The sequence below is a fragment of the Urocampus carinirostris genome, chromosome 13, assembly GCF_059441175.1.
Source record: "Urocampus carinirostris isolate Australia breed hairy pipefish chromosome 13, RoL_Ucar_1.0, whole genome shotgun sequence".
Classification (NCBI taxonomy): Eukaryota; Metazoa; Chordata; class Actinopteri; order Syngnathiformes; family Syngnathidae; genus Urocampus; species Urocampus carinirostris.
Genome location: NC_142361.1, coordinates 2,697,076 through 2,710,735, shown reverse-complemented (window position 1 = coordinate 2,710,735; position 13,660 = coordinate 2,697,076). Strand labels below are relative to the sequence as shown.

At 41.0% G+C, this 13,660-nt stretch overlaps 1 protein-coding gene across 6 annotated transcripts in view; it reads right to left on the bottom strand.

The window, feature by feature from the left end:
• Positions 1-13,660, bottom strand: part of arhgef33 (Rho guanine nucleotide exchange factor 33) — a 62,736-nt gene that overhangs the window by 39,926 nt on the left and 9,150 nt on the right. For 3 of the 6 annotated variants that reach the window (XM_088351360.1, XM_088351361.1, XM_088351365.1), the window contains exons 3-8: positions 12,383-12,547; positions 9,581-9,693; positions 9,342-9,481; positions 9,179-9,277; positions 8,579-8,705; positions 7,118-7,253 (exon numbers count right to left, since the gene is read on the bottom strand). In XM_088351360.1, the coding sequence (XP_088207486.1) occupies positions 7,118-7,253; positions 8,579-8,705; positions 9,179-9,277; positions 9,342-9,481; positions 9,581-9,693; positions 12,383-12,547 (780 nt within the window). The remainder of the gene's footprint in view (positions 1-7,117; positions 7,254-8,578; positions 8,706-9,178; positions 9,278-9,341; positions 9,482-9,580; positions 9,694-12,382; positions 12,548-13,660) is intronic. The other 3 variants (XM_088351362.1, XM_088351364.1, XM_088351363.1) reach the window with 2 other exon arrangements.

The following is a 13,660-nucleotide window of genomic DNA, read 5'->3' as shown; positions in this document are numbered from 1 at the left end:
TTTTACGGGGTGAATCGGTCGAAAAGGTCAGAGAACGACTTTGTCAAGGACTGGCTCACTCTCGCCGCCATCAAAGACGCCACCTGGACCTCCAGAAACCTGCTGGTAAGGAGGTGCAGGCAGATCCCCCCCGTGGCTGTGCTCCGACTGCAGATAGCATACAATCTGCGAGCGGCAAGCCTAGGACGCACCCACCGGGAAGAGGGAACCAGGGGTCCCGGCAGCAACGGCCTGGTTATTCGGGTGGTTGTGGAAGGTAGAAGTAAGAAGGGAGAGGACCCATCTGAGCATCCCAGGCAGAGGACTGGAGGATGCTGCTTGGGAGGGTGGGATGGAATCCCACTTGAGAAGACAGAGCTATGCCCTTGCACAATAGTATTGCCCTTTACACATTGGTTAACTGCTGTTAAAAATGTAGATTAAAATTGTTTAAACCTCATATTGTTAGAATATGATATAATGAAATTGTGAATGTATTTAATTGCTGTTAAAAATGTAGAAAAAAAAATTAAATCGTCATATTGTCAGATATAACGAAATTGTGAATATGCTTAATTGCTGTTAAGATTGTCAAAAAAAATGTTCAAACCTCACATTGTTTATTTGCTGTTGATAGTGGCAATAAAATTGTTCAAACCCCCCAAAAAAATACATTGATATCTTCGAGTGCAGTATTTGGAAACATTTTTGCTCGCACCTTAGTTTGAAACTATTATTTAGGACAAAAATGACAAATGAAAAAATAGGCCTCAAGCCCATCTTTTCTTCCACAAACTGGTTGAATTTTCTATTTCGGCCAAAAGTTGCGGAGTGACGGTTATTTAATTGCATCTAAGGTTAATGAATCAGGAAGGTTAATTTTCGGAAATATTTTTGTGTTATCTTGTACTCATCTTTTCACCAAGATCTACTGTAAATTCCGGACTAAGAGGACATCTGATTAAAAGCCACATACTCAAAGTCATGAACCAAGCTAAATTTTGTCTTTTTACAAGCTGCACCTGATTTTAAGCCACAGGGTTCAACAATGAAAATGAACTAATTCGCGTTCGTTTTTTACATATTAAACCCAGCAGCCACTTGGCGCCAACCATGTGGGGAATTTGCCAATGATGCATTCGGCTGCAGAACGCCAATGGCGCCGTGCTCCCACACAGCAGACGACATTTCTACCTGCGCGGTTTTCTGTTCTACTCTGTGTCGTTTATATCACGTGTTTCTGGGTCATTTGATTATTCAAGACTGCGTTAACAAAGAGAGCTCATATTTACTACTGCGCAGAAAGAATCTCTAATGAGGGCTGTGTTGCATAAAATGTGAGCCCTTTATTTCTTACTGCATTTACAGGGCAACCATTCTCTGAAGTAAAGTGCCAGATTACAACACATGTCCTTTTGTGTTGTTATTGGTGGTTGCCGTGGAAACGGACCAAATTGTGTTTCTTTGTTATCGTCCCTCTAGGTTTCCGGTTTGAACAAATTTATTGACACTAATAGCAGCAAACAAACAATGTGAGGTTTGAAGAACCCTTCTCGACAATCTTAATAGCAATCAAGCATATTCACAATTTCGTGATATAACATCTTTGTTAGTGTCAATAGATCCGTCCAGGCCAAAGTTGATTGTTTTTTGGTCTGAACAAATCCACCAACACCAACATCAGCAAAACAAACACGACAATCCCAACAGCAAACAAGCATATCCACAATTTTGTTATGTCTGACAAAATGACGTGACAAAATGACGTGACAATATGACGTTTTAACATTTTTTCTTGACATTTTCAACATCAATTAAACAATTTCAGAGTTACAGTAGTTAACCAACGTGTAAAGGGCAATAATATTGTGCAAGGGCATAGCTCTGCCATCCCACCCTCCCAAGCAGCATCCTCCAGTCCTCTGTGTGGGTCCTCTCCCTTCTTACTTCTACTTTCCACAACCAGGCCGTTGCTGCCGGGACCCCCACAGTGTAGCTCCGGTTCCCCCCCGGGTGGGCGCAGACGATTCTTCTTTATGACTGCGTCCTAGGCCCGCCGCTCGCAGATTGTATGGTATCTGCAGCCATTTGGAGCACAGCCACGAGGGGGATCTGCCTGCACCTCCATACCAGCAGGTTTCTGGAGGTTCAGATGGCGTCCTTGATGGCAGCGAGAGTAAGCCAGTCCCTGGCAAAGTCGTTCCGTGACCTCCTCGACCGACTCACCCCGTAAAGCACGTACTGTGCGTCAGGGACCTCCCCTGCTGGCAAGTCCGGGAATTTTCCTAGTTGGTCGGCCATTGTCCACAAGTCCTCGGCAGCGCTGCACTCACAAAAACGGTGCCTCACCGACTCCTGGGCGCCACAACCAGGTCGAGGGTATGTCGAAGTCGCTGACATTCCTCGGTGGTCCATTACGGCTCTGACTGGGAGAACCTCATGAGCCACCATCCATGACAAGTCTCGTAGTCTGTTTGGTAGGGCAGGATGATTCACGTTGCTCCAAACCGTTGTAGGTTTGCCAAACGCCAGACCCCGCACAGGACTCACTGTTGCTCGCTATTGCACAATAGCAATAAGGGCCCTGTGGTTTTGTAAAGTGCGACATTCTTGTGTTTCTAAATCAAACTTCTTTAACAAATCCAGAATAAAGAGATGTGTTGGTGGCAAACTAAATGAAACTGGAATCAAACAATTGTTTGGTTGGAGCTTTAGCACGTTTCTTTTGGGCATAAAAACTAAACTGAATGATAAAAGCAGTGGGAGGATGATCGCTTTGATGATTAGGACCTTCCCCTCTATTGTCAGTTTTCTTAGTGTCCAAAAAACAAGTCTTTGCTTAACTTTCCTTGTCACGTCGTCCCAGTTGGTCTCGCCTCCTCCATCCGCATTGGATTTTATCCCTAGAATTTTCTGGTCTGTCTTTAACAGCGTCAGTCGGAGTCCTGCCTTTTCTGTCTCTTTCCACGGTCCATAAAACTTCACTTGTGATTTTTCTCTATTTAGCCTTGACCCAGACGCCCTCCCAAACAGGTCAGTCAAGTCAAGGGCTCTTCTAACAGATACGCGGTCAGTACATAAAATATTAAAATCATCCATGTACAAAACACACTTGGTAATTTGTCCCCCGCTTCCTGGGATATTGATCCCTTCGACAAATCTATCTTTTCTTAACATTTGTGCCAAAGGTTCAATGCAAAGAACATAGAGAAGGGGAGACATAGGGCAACCTTGACGTACACCGCAGTTGATCTCGATTGCTGCCGATAAATTCCCGTTAATCATGAATTTGCTGTAGATGTCTCGATATAGCAGTCCCACCCACTTGATGTATTTTTGGGGAAAACCACATTTTTGCAATACCCTGAAGAGGTATTGGTGCGAGACTCGATCAAAGGCTTTCTCAAAGTCTAGGTTTAGGACCGCAAGTCGCATGTTTCTGTCTCTCGCATAACAAATGGTGTCACGGATCAGCATGAGACTGTCGCTGATCTTCCTTCCCACGATGGCACAGGTTTGGTCCGGATCAACCAAGTCTCCCAAGACTACAGACATTCGTGTTGCTAAAAGCTTGCTGAAAATTTTACAGTCCACGTTTAAAAGCGTTATGGGTCGCCAGTTTTTTAAGTCAGTTTTGTCTCCTTTTTTGTGCAATAGAGTAACTATCCCTATTCTGAAACTGTCTGGCATGTTGTCTCGACTGGAAAATTCGTTAAAAACAGTAATCAGATCTGGTGCTAAAATATCCCAAAAAGTCAGGTAAAATTCTAGGTTGAGCCCGTCCTCCCGGGTGATTTGCCTTTTTTCATAGTCTTTATGCAATCATTCAGTCCGATGTTAAAAAGGGGTCTTGACGCACTGATCTTGAAATATGATCTAATACATGTCCCATTTCATTCTCATATGTTTCTTTCTTTTCAGATATTTTTTTGTAGTAGTCTTCGCCTAATTTGGTTATTTCACTACTTTCCTTTGTTATTAGCCCGTTTTCGTTTTGAAGTTTAAAAAGCCCCTCACTTTTGCTCATAATTTTTTTTAAAAAGTAGCGTGCACATTTTTCCAAAGCGTTTAGTTCTTGTTTGGTCTCTCTGATTTCATCATTAAAGTCCATCCCCTTTTTTGTTAGGATGAAATAGCGTTGGAGTCTTCTTTGTAGTCCCGACATGCGTTTAATCTCTTTAAGTTTCTTGTTTTTCCCTGCATTTTTAAAAAAGGTCTGTGTTCGTTTCTTTGTCATCTCCCACCATTGTGCTCATGAATCATACGAGTCTTGAAGGGTCTGCCAGTCTTTGTACAGCTCCCTGTATTGTGCGGCTAGAGCCTCATCCTCCAGCAAGGAGCAGTATAACTTCCACAGACCCTTCCTAACAGTCATACCTGAAGGAAATGGGAGAGAGCAGGACAGTAGCAAATGATCCGAAAAAAAAAACAGGAATTAATCTTGCATCCCTCAGTGCTAAACCCCTTGTAAATATGTAGTCTATTCGAGAGGCTCTGGCATTGTCATTACTGAACCAGGTGAAGCCCTCCTCTCCTGGATGTATGGATTTGAAACAGTCCTCCAGTTTAAATGTCCGCCACATGTCTTGTAATAAAGTTGATGTTTTATCTACTTTAAACTCCTCATCGGTCCCCTTTCTATCCTTCCTACTTAGGATGCAATTAAAATCTCCTCCCACGATTAGTGGTTGATGGCCTAGCATATGCGACTGGATGTCCTCTAAGAGTTCGTACCTGAGTTGTATGTCGGGATGGCCGTATATAGTAATGAGGTTAAAATCATTCCCTATATAGGAAAGTCTTGCTAAGATTGTGCGTCCGTCTCTCATCACAGTACTCCCCTTTATGATGAGTTGAGGGTTGTTTATTAAAATGGCTACCCCATCGTTACGGTTTTCATTCGAGCCACTCCATAATGACGGATATGGCCAAATCTCTTCCCACTGTTTATAATTTTTTAGAAAGGGGATGCAGCATTCTTGTAGTAAAAACACATCCGTTCTGATAGTTTTTAGGAACGAGAAAACGCTGTGAGCCTTTACCTTTGATCTCACACTTCTCACATTGATAGTAGAGAATGTAATGTTCATAATTGTTGTTAAAGTATTTAAACTACTTAGACAAAACCGGGGGATCCGAGTCCATTCTTTGGTGATCATCGAGAGTGTCACCTGTGTCAGACACACCACTTAAGAGCAGTACCTAATTTGGAGACTCACCGGGGAAAACTCTGGAATCCTCTGACTCTCTGTCTGTGGTTCCAGGTCTTCCCCTTTTTTCTGGGTTGGGGGGTGAGCCAGAGGACCTATCGAGGGGTCTCTTACTTCCCTGCCCACAAAGGGTCAGATTTTTGCCCTCCCCGACTTCCTCCGGCTCAACTTCATACAGTTCCCTTGTGGGCTTTTTCATCGGCAATCGGCTTTCTTCTAAATCTCTTCTCTTTGTTTCCGGTGTTTTCACCACCCCCAATTTTGTCTTACTTTTACCCCTCTTTCCGGTGCCCGTATTGGTTTTTGGAGAGTCGTTCGCCTTTTCAATTTGTTTGTCTTGTTCAAATTCAGGTATTGTATGAAAAATCGAATTAGAATTTCCAGGTCCTTCCTGATTCAAATTTGATTCTTTGGTCTCTCCTCCAGGGGTTTTGGTAGGGACATCTGTATTTTCAATTTGTTTGTCTTGTCCATTTTCTTTGTGCATTTCTTGCTCATCTTCATTGGGTATTTCCATAACTTTATTTATTTCCTGTTCATCTTCATTGGGTATTTCCATAACTTTATTCATTTCTTGTTCATTTTCATTTGGTATTTCCATAACTTTATTCATTTCATTGTCTTTGTTATATTTATTCATTTCATTGTCTTTGTTACATTTATTCATTTCATTATCTATGTTGTCTGACATCATTTAATTGTCTTTGTTGTCTTTGTTAACTGCCTTCCTAGCTTTCAATTTGTTAGCAAACGATTTCGGGCAGTTCCTATAGAGGTTGTTTGTTTCTCCACAGAGGTTGCATTTTCTGCTATTTGTACATTCCTCATAGGAATGTCCAATTGTCCTGCACTTTCCACAAACAATTCCATCACATACCTCAGCCAGATGCCCATGCTCACCACATTGCGAGTTTCAGTTGTCTTTGATAGTGGATAAAGCCACGGTTTTCCCCCAGGACTATAGTCAACGGGAGGTGTTTCAGTCCCTGAAAGCCCTGAGGATCTTTCCATTGTTGGATGGGTATCCTCCAGGCACCAGTCCAATAGCCTTTCTCGTCCCTCACCTTCATAGCCTGGCCTTTTACCAAGCATTATCTACTCAACCAATAACAGACGTCATCAGCACTCACCACCTCATTAAACATTCTGACAATGACTATCTTGTTAGCATTATCAGTCAGCTTCTCCACTGTAAATCCAGAAAACTGGGGCCTCACCCCCTCAAAGCGATTCTAAAACTCTTGATGAAGAGCCGCCGTTACAAAACTTACATCAAAGCCCTTGCCAGAAGGCAACTTTATGATGGCATGTATCTCCTCCTTTTTAAACTACAGAAGCTTTTCAACAAACTTGTTAATAAAATCCAGCCTTGACATTCCCTCCGAAATTGGCACAACATCTTTGAGCAAGAATTGTACGCAGTTATGTCTCCGCCCGCCATGGCAGGACTCGGCTGCTTTACTTCTAGCTCTGTCAAAATGGTTCGAATTGTAAAAATAATAGTTAACAACACACTCGAGGCCAACGCAGATGAGAGTATAAACGCAGAGATCGAGCAGTGCTAACCTGATTTGTCCGCCATCAAAGCCAACCTGAACCAACCTATATTCTAATTCAGTCTAAAGCCCAACGGCACAGCTATTTTCAACAAGAAACTTTAGCGACCTGAAATCTGATGATACGAACAAAGAAGTGTACCATTTCATAGATAATTTCCACTGCTGTTGTATTCATAGAGGATTTGATTTATGCGTGAATAAGTTGAAAGAAAGTAAGTATGTTGTGAATATTGTGCACTACTTTTATGCAGTATATTAATAATGTTTGAAAAAATATCAAATAATTTTCCCAAGCCGCCTACCTCAGCAGAGACCCTGGATTTATTTGTGTCCATTATTTATAGTATTTCTATTTAAGTGTTGCACTACCTCTTTGGTGGTTAGCCTCATAAAGATATCTCCCATAATGCCTTGCCACTGGCACCTGAGAACACGCTCCTGCAGGGTGTGCAGCAGATCCAAGTGTTGCTGGATCAGGAACCTCAGAGAGCTTGGAAAGGGTCTACTGTGACTCAGAAAAGTTGAGAAGTTAGGTTGGAAACATCCAAACAGATACAAAACCAATAACAAAAATAGCCTCTTGTGCAGTTTTTAACTCATGCTCTTTAGCTATTACATGAGCAAACAGCGGGCTATCCGATCAGGGGTCTCCAACCAAGAGTGACCCCTAAGGAAAGTCAAGGTTCAGTGAATAGCTCACCAGTGCTAGGTTATATAGATTTTATGGCAAAACTTTTTTTTTTATTAGTTGACAATCTATTTAACCCAATTTTTAACGATTAACTTGGTAATAACATGAAAAATTGTTATTTTAGAAATTCAAAGAAACATAGGTTCATGGGCTTCATGTACGAAAAAAGTCTCCGTGATTATTTTTAAGCGATTAATTGAGTAGAATCAGAATTTAATCATTTATAAAACAATGTATTCATCTGTTCATTGATTAATTTTCCAGGTAATACAACTAAATTCCAATTCATGGGTTTCTTCAAGCGAATGATTGACATTAATATAAAGCGAATTGGCAAAAAAGTGAAATGAAATGAAATGATTTGCATTTATATAGGGCTTTTCAAGTCAATGACTTCCCAAAGCGCTTTACAATGTGCTCCACATTTCCCAATAGCGGCCTTGCAGCCATGTAAGGCGCTAACCTGCTTTTGGGGGGTATTAGGGGTACAGTGTCTTACCCAAGGACACTTCGACATGTAACACGGACGAGCCAGGATTCGAACTGGGATCCCTTGATCCCAAGACGAGCGCTCTACCTCCTGAGCTACTGCCGCCCCAGCTAGTGCTGTTTTTAGCATGCTTTATGGCTACCTTTTTAGCTGTTTAACAACCTATCCAGCAAGCTTTTAACATTTTTCGCATGCTATCTAGCTAATATTTTGCCCTTTTTGCTTGTTATCGAGCTAAATTTTGGACTCCTTTGTATCTAACTATTTAGCTTTCTATCCAACTATTTAGACGGCTTTTTACTTGTTTAGCTAGCTATCTAGCTCCCTTTTAGTTTTTTTACCCGTTTACCTTTCTAGCTAATTATCAAGCAGCCTTTTAGTCATCTATAAAGCTATCTAGTTAAGTTGCTATTTTAGAAATTCATATCCCTGCCTTTTGTGCTTATTAGTAACAAAAAGCAGCTGTCAGCTTGAAATGGGTTGGAGAGCCCTGTATTTATCTATCTATCTCGTCCCTTCAGATGAAACAGGACAAGAAGACCCCTGTATTAGATTAACCTTTTCTTGCCTCACAATCACTGTAACCTTTTAAATTCAAACAAGGGTGTGCATGAAGTTGTGCTGGCTTATAATGAAGTAATCTTGTCACCGTTTGTCCTTGACCGCCAGCGCCTCAGAGCCATTGAAGGAGATGTTGGCCTTGAGCAGCAGAGACAAGTGGGACACGTAGATCCTTTCTGACTCCAGCAGCTCCAAGGCAGCCTTTTCACGCATATCTGCAAAATACTTTCAGATTACACCTCAAATTGTGTATATTTCTTTACATCAGTGTCAGGCCGTATATTTCTCACCTTGGCCTTCAGCTTCAGTCACAATTAGTGATGTGTCATTTGAGACCGAACAGACTATGAAAGGGAAATTTCCTATTTCATTTTAGAGGAGAAGTAATTTGGATCCCGCCATCCCACTCTAGGTTGGAAACCTATGGCCCGCGAGCCATGTATGGCTCTTTTCATGAGTACATATGGCTCAGTGATAAAATGCTATCTGTGCAAAGCAACGTAACCAGGGAGAAGAAATAAAAGGAAACTGGCAGACAGTTTGGAATTGAATAAGTATTGATGGACAATATATAATTATCACATGATTCAGATGTTTTCAGGCCACCTGAGAAGGCCTTGCAGGCCCACCACTGATTTATATTCGTACACTAATAGTACATAGTAGAAGCATGGTCAAGTTGTCTTACCGTTTTCATTTAGGCTGTTGTGCATTGTTGTGTCTCCTTTGCCGTTCCCCCATGCTTGGCTTCTGGACAAAGCCCCTCGCTGCCGCTCCGAATTGGATGCTACAACACGTTTCATTTGATCTGATTCAGTCCAAGTGGCTCAATTAGAGACAACAATCCCTACCCTGCGAAGACATGCCACTACTCTGCGAGTTCAGCGAATCGACAAAGTAGCGATTGATGCTGCCAAGTTGTGACAGGCCTGCTGCGCAAATGCGCTCGTCCTCAGAAGTGCTCAGCACGCCGGACCTGGAACTCTTCCTGCTTTTTAACGATAAAAAAATATGTCTCAAATTTACTTTCTCTTATGCTGTGCTATTCAGCATAACAGTTTGTCTGTTTTTAAGGGTGGGGGTATGTTACCTGTGTTGAAAAGGGACAGTAGTCTCTGGCTGCAACTGTTCTAGCTGTTTAACCACCTCATTTTGTCTATGGGACACATTCTGGATGTGGAAAAAGGTCGCACTCAGCTCCTCCTGGGAATGGGTAGATGGGTTCATTGTCAGAGGGACGTTTTAGGTCAGGGAGCTTGAGTTGTGTGGATAGAAGTTAAATCGACTTAGTATAATTGGTAGGGAAGTAAAGTGGGCGTTAAGTTTTGGTTGTGGATGATGTGGGGGAGGCAGGGGTGCTCAAATCAAGGATGGTATTTATTAACAAAACAATGCCCAAAGTAACAATAGATCAAGTGGGCACAAAGCACAAAATGCCCAAACAAAAAACAAAACCTGGAACTGGATAAAGCAAGTAGCGAATTAACAAAGCAACCAGAACTAAACAAACCTGCTGTGGTGGTGGAATTGAAATAAAAAATGACAACGAAAACCACAATGTCAATGGCAAAAAAAAAAAAAGAAAAATCACATGTCCAAACAAAAATCAAACCTAAAAAAGTCTAAATCAGAAACAAAGACTGAAACTAGAAATGGTAGACACAGGGAGCAAAGTTATAAATAAAACCAGAAACAAACAAATCTAATATGGCAGTGGAAATGGAAGTAAGGCAGACAGAAAACCTTTAAATGACCCTACCAAATTTACTGAATAAAAAAAATCATTTTAAATGGTTCAGGATAGTTGAGCACATGTGTATGATAATTGGACACATCTGCCAGTTGGGGCCCTCTGGTGTTGGGATGTATGCCAGACCCTAACAATGCCAGCTCGGTAGCCTAGATGGTAGGGCGCCCGCTCCGAGACTGGGAGGTCGCTGGTTCAAGCCCCGGCCGAGTCACACCTAAGACTTACAACATTGGTACCCATTGCCTCCCTGCTTGTCGCTCGGCATTAAGGGTTGGAATTGGGGGGTTTGGTCACCTAATGACTCCCAACACAGCAGTTGGGTCTAAAAACCCGGCGCCGATCGAAGGCGACGCGTCACGTCGATAGCTTTGCTTGACAAAATGATTTCCGGTAGATATCATGTTGATGGTTGATACTGGCTGAATAATAATAAATAAAATAATAAAAAGTAACGGGAGGTAATCAGAAGATTGATCCAGGTTGACTGGTGTTTGGCATTGATGATGGTTGGTCATTAGGTTGGGTTGTGGGATGTAGTTGATGCACAATAGGGACAGTAGATATTGGTAAGTAATAAGGTACATGAAGCTGTTTGACAAAAATGGTTATAAAAGTTAGTAATTACTAACGTAGGTAGACTAATCGTACAAATACATTAGTGGGTTTGAATGCAGGTTTGTTCGATACTTGAACTGACATTGTACAAGCAGCATGGTTAGGTTAAATTTAGTGGGTTACCAACTCAAGACACCCCAAAACACTGAATCCCTAATGCCCCTGATAATCAGGTAGTTGCCTTGCATGACTGACGCTGTTATCGGGGTGTGAGTGTCTGTGAATGGGTAAGTGGGAAGTACATTATAAAGTGCTTTGGGAGGTCTTCAGTGACTTGAAAAGCGCTGCATAAGTGCAGACCATTTACATTTACATTCATGTAAACTCTGTACAGTTTTCCCATAAATTATATGTTTTGTATCATTTAAATTTGTATAAGCCATATGAATATCTTTGTACGGATAAAAAAAAAATATTACAAAATTAAATTTTTAAAAATTGTTTTTTTTTCGGTAGACCCATCTTTTCTTGTCCATTTGGTTCTAACCTTAATCGTCTCGGTTACGGGTAGCAGATGACAACATCATCGTAGATTGCTAATGTTGTGTCTTGCTGTGAGTAAATAGGAGCCACGTGAGTTGTTTTTTAAATATCTTATTTATGGGAATTGCAGTCAATAATTAGGGGAGCAATTGGCTGATGTTTGCAAGTTTGCAAAATAGACAAGCCAAGAATTTTGAGCGGGTTCACTGCTTCCACAGGTTGGTGGACATACTCAATACACAATGCCTGGAGAATAAAATCAAAACATCTTAGACCAGACCTGGGCACTCCGGTCCTGGAGGGCCATACGTCCTGCCAGATTTTGAAGTTTGCTCTTCTTTAACTCAGGTGATACAAATTATAACCTCGTTAGCAAGCTAGCAAGTGCTCGTTAACGATACCGGTGATTGGAATCACCTGTATTGGATCAGAGAAACCTCAAAAATCATGCAGAACATACGGCCCTCCAGGAACGGAGTGCCCAGGTCTGTCTTAGACAGTACCAAGAAATGGAGAAGGAGATCTGCAAGTGGTTTGAAGTGAAAACTGATAAGGAGTGTCTCGAATAAGTATTCATTTGCTCAAGATTGCACGAGCCAAGGAATAAAATGGCTTTTCTACATCTTATTCATTGTCTACCATTCCTTTTATTATGTGGCTATTTTAAAGCATTGTAATGGTGTAATGCACCGGTATCCATACCTTTTCAAGCATCAAGCTACTTTTCAGTACTAATTAGTCATTTTGCTATGAATTTCCACATGGAAGATCCATGAAGTAACAGTAGTTTGGAATCTTTACAGTACTTTGAGACTTCTTGTAATTAAGGGCTATACAAATAAACATTAATTTCAGCGGGTCGGCTTCTATGTTCAGTAATATGTAACTTGATAGTTACTTTCAGAGAAACTAGCTAATTTTTGGCGTCAGTAATCTGGGGGTAATTGAATTACCGTTTCAATGAAGTAACTAGTAACTGTAACTAATTACTTTCTTTCGGTAACGTGCCCAAGTATGAGATTACCATAGCAGTGTACACAGTACCTTGAAAGTGTTGAGCAGGTTCTTAAGGCCCATTATGCGATCATCCACGTCCGTCTGGTGGGACAGAAGTCTCTCCTCCAGCCGCCGGTCCTCTTGTCGCAGCTCGCACATTTCCGCCAGGGCGACTTGAAGCCCCTCACGCAGCTCCGCCACCAGGCTCTGCAACTGTGTTAAAACAATATTTTACACCAGGGAGGTCAAACTTATTTTAGCTCGGGGCAACATTGTAGAAAAAAACTCTTACAGAAGAGTAGAAAAGAAAGAAAAAGAAAGATAGAAATAAACCAAGAAAGCAGGAAAGCAAGAATGAAAGAAAGCAAAAAAGAAAGAAAGAAAGAAAGAAAGAAAGAAAGAAAGAAAGAAAGAAAGAAAGAAAGAAAGAAAGAAAGAAAGAAAAAAGAGAGAAGAGAAAAAAGAGAAGGGGAAAGAAAGAGATAAAAAGAGACAGTGAAATGTAGAAGAAAAGTCACTAAAGAAAGAGAAAGACAAAAACAGAAATAAAGAAAAGGAGAGAAGTAGAAAGACAGAAGAGAAAAGGGAAAGAGAGAAAGAGAAAAGAAAGAGAAAGAGACAGGCATTGTGAAAAATAATTAGAGAAAGACACAGAGAGAGAAATAACAACATATAGAAGGAGAAAAGGGGAGGAGAGAGAGAGAAGAAATATAAAAAGAGTGAGGTAAAGAAAAAACTCAGGAAGAGAGAAAGAGTAAGAAATGAAAATAGAGAAACTGAGAGAGAAGACAAAAAGATAGCAGAAAAAAGAAAAAGAAAGGAAGACAGGGAAAATAATGAGAGAGAGAGAGAGAGAGAGAGAAGATAAAAAGAGAAAAAAAGGAAGAAATGAAGAGAGGGAAACAAAACAGAGAAAGAGACCAAGAAGAGGAGAAATAAATGGGGAAAGAAACAGAGAGAGAGAAACAAAACATATAGAATGAGAAAGAGAAGAGAAAGAGAGAAAGAGAGACAGAGGGAAAAACAGAGAGACAAAGTGAAAAAAAGAAAAAAGAGACTGGGAGAAAAGTTGAAATAAGTGGAACAGTGACATGGAAACAGATAAACAAAAGATGTGGCAACAAAGAGAAAGAAAAAGATAAAGAGGAAACGCTAGAAAGAAGGCAAGGAAGCAAGAAACCAATAAAGCAGGAAAGCAAGAAGGCAAAAAAGAAAGAAAGCAAACAAGAAAGAAGAGAAAATAAGAGAATGAGAAAGAAGGGAGATATAAAAAAGACAGGCAGTAAAGTGGAGAAAAAAAGACTTAAGAAAAAGAACGATAGAAAG